Genomic DNA, 2,638 nt, shown 5'->3' on the forward strand with positions numbered 1-2,638 from the left:
TGGGTGCACGCCCAGGGTTCAGAAATTGGCAGAATGAAAGCAATCAGGGCAGACAGGTGAGGGGGTCCGAGACCCTGCCCTACTAGCCCCCCTCAGCAGACTCAGGAGGCAGGTATCCCTGGTCAGCACCTGTCCAAAGTGGGCGGGGTAGCCCAACACGTGGACGAAGAGCAGTTTGGTCAGCTGGCGGTGTCTGTGCAGAGGGTCCCCATCGCGGAAGGTGGCCCGGATGTGGGCGCACTCCTTCTGGATCACCTCCCTCTCTTGGGCCTGCGTCTTGGCCCTGCGAATCTCCTGGATTAGATCCTGAAGCTTTAGCGAAGGCACCACCATCCTGAGGAATGGGGCCCGGGAAAGGAGAGGGCTTAAAGACTCTCCGGCTGGTGATGCCAGGCCTTTCTGGGCCAAGATCCTAAGGGCCCCGAAACTAACCTTAATTTTTCCCCCCAACGGGTCTCCAAATCCACCCCTATCTCGCTCCGCGAAGAGATCACCACTACGCGTGCGTCGTTGCCCCACCCCGCGCCTGTTCCTACAGAGCATGCGCCAGGGCCCCGCCTATTCCCCCCACTTGCCTTGCCCCACCTGGCGGTCCAGACCCTGTTCGGCGCTTGTCCCTTCCCCGGCCCTGCGCTGTTTCTCCCGCGGGATTCCTCCCTCCCATTCCCATGACAGGCGGCTTCAGCTTCCCACCCCAGGACGCCAGCTCACCTGGCTTCCGACTCAACTCAGCTCCTCTCCCCCCAAGCGCTTCCTGGTACAAGGCCGAGCAGGGGTTGGCGCTGCGTCGGGTCCTTCCTTCTCCCCGCCCCCACCACGGGCCCCAGCCCCTCCCGCGCGGCCCTGCGGAGCCTTCCTGTGTCCTCGGACCTGGGGCCTCGGGCTTCCTGTCCGCAAAGGGGCTTGAGACAGTGTGATTGTCATGGGAGTCCCCACGAGACATGCTCGTAGATCCTCACCAACCAGAGTCCCAGCACGCTTGCTTTTGAAGCTATCACACCCCAAAGGAGATGACAACCCCCCCTTTTTTGAACTTTTTTATTAATATATTTTTTTTTGTTAAATTTCTTTGTATTTTTTTTTCCTGCAAGACTTGGTGTTGGCGGCACTGTTGTAATTTAACTTCAATCCCAAATTCCATGAAATAGAAATCAGAAGTAAAGGTTGAGAGGGGAGGAAGGAGGGAGGCAGGCCAGGGAGTAAACAGAGTTTGACTAGAAAAAAAGAAGAGGGTGTGTGTGGTGGGCATTCCTAGGCAAGGCCATTCCTTGAGGGAGGGGATTGGCAGGCAGCTTGCCTCTGCCTCATGCAGGAGAGGGAGGAAAGATCCCCTCGGGGACTCTTCAGTCCCCTCTTCCTAGGGCTTCCTGCCCCCAGGGGAAAAGCTAGTACCAGGGATCAGCCACAACCTCCAAGGCGGCTCTCCGGCTCTCCACCCACCTCACCCAGGGTTCGACTCCTGCCTCTGTTCCACCTGGAAAGTGTGTACAAGATGAGTTTCCTTTGATCCTATTTCACAAGGTTCTGGTGTGACAGGGGAAGGGCTGTAACCCATTTTGAGACCCCCCCCCCTAAACTTGCCACAGTGTCTGCTGCCCTGTGAGCTTCTGGTACCCTGTCTGGTTCCATTCCCCAAAAGTGCCTCCCCGCTGTCACAACTGCCAGAGTTGGGGAGCGGGTCCTTGCTAGAGTGCCTCTAACCCTCTGTGGTAGAAATGTCTTCTTCAGGCCCCTTAGGAATATAGTCAAAGGCCACAAGTGAGTCCAGACCAACCAAATAAACTTTTAAGGAGAGACAGAAGGGTGTGAAAGGTCAGTGGCAAAGTGTGGGAGGGGGCGGACTTGGCTGCATTGGAGACTTTTGTTCCTTTACACGTTGCTCTTGGCATGGCAGGGCGCCGTAGGGGGTTGGACGAGGGGCTGGCTGTTGAGGAAAGGAAGAGGAGGGTGCTAGGGAATTACTCTACTTTCCACTTCCCTTATCTCTCTCAGGGAAGGATCAAGTTAGGCAAGAACCTAGCTCAGCGCTTGGAGCTGAGATAACATTCTTCGAGGTAAGAGGTGGAAGCTGTACCTCCGCCATCTTTTTCACTGGCCTCACAAGGACACCAGGCCCCTTGGGCTGGGGAGCCACACAGCTCAGCCAGTGCCTTGTCTAGCCTTCATTCACTCCTCCATTTTCTCCCTCCTCTCCACTCAGCTTCCAGAAGACTCCTTAGGACACCAAGCCCCCACCCTCAGTGAGGTTGAGGTCTAAAGAAAAAGGGGGGGGGCAGGGGCAATGGTCTGACTTAGATTTGTGTGTCTCAGAGAAGAGAACAACTCTGAGAGAGAAAAGCCCTTCATATGTAAACAATCTAGAGAAAGAAGGGGTTGGGGTGGGGAAGGGGACGAGGAAGACAGAGACAATCCAGAATAAATGGGAGAACTTGGAAAAAGACAGGAAAAGAAAAAGCAAGCCCCCAAAATAAAGGGGGACAGAAAAGAAAGGAAAGGGAGAAGAGAAAGAAAGATAGGAGGTAAAACAACCAGGAGGAGGAAAAGAGAAAAAGGCAGGTCAAAGGGGTGAAGAGGCAGGCAACCAGAGCCAGATCTAGGCCAGGAAGTAGGCCCAGGTGAGGAGCTGGGAGAACAGGAA

The 2,638-nt window shown here is 55.4% G+C and overlaps 2 protein-coding genes across 3 annotated transcripts in view; both read right to left on the reverse strand.

Annotated features, from left to right (window-relative positions):
• The window catches only part of AP1G2 (adaptor related protein complex 1 subunit gamma 2), a 9,842-nt gene extending 9,033 nt beyond the window's left edge, over positions 1 to 809 (reverse strand). Inside the window, exons 1-2 of one of the 2 annotated variants that reach the window (XM_006144528.3) lie at positions 712 to 809; positions 130 to 334 (exon numbers count right to left, since the gene is read on the reverse strand). In XM_006144528.3, coding sequence (XP_006144590.1) covers positions 130 to 333 — 204 coding nt within the window. In that variant the 5' untranslated portion in view covers position 334; positions 712 to 809. Of the gene's footprint in view, positions 1 to 129; positions 335 to 432; positions 536 to 711 lie in introns of those variants that run through there. The other variant, XM_014586290.2, reaches the window with a different exon arrangement.
• Positions 810 to 1,046: 237 nt separating this feature from the next.
• The window catches only part of JPH4 (junctophilin 4), a 12,732-nt gene continuing 11,140 nt past the window's right edge, over positions 1,047 to 2,638 (reverse strand). The window contains 1 exon segment of the mRNA XM_027770329.1: positions 1,047 to 2,638. Within this exon segment, the coding sequence (XP_027626130.1) occupies positions 2,594 to 2,638 (45 nt within the window). The 3' untranslated portion in view covers positions 1,047 to 2,593.

The sequence above is a fragment of the Tupaia chinensis genome, unplaced genomic scaffold (assembly GCF_000334495.1).
Source record: "Tupaia chinensis unplaced genomic scaffold, TupChi_1.0 Scaffold000126_2, whole genome shotgun sequence".
NCBI classification, from domain to species: Eukaryota; Metazoa; Chordata; class Mammalia; order Scandentia; family Tupaiidae; genus Tupaia; species Tupaia belangeri.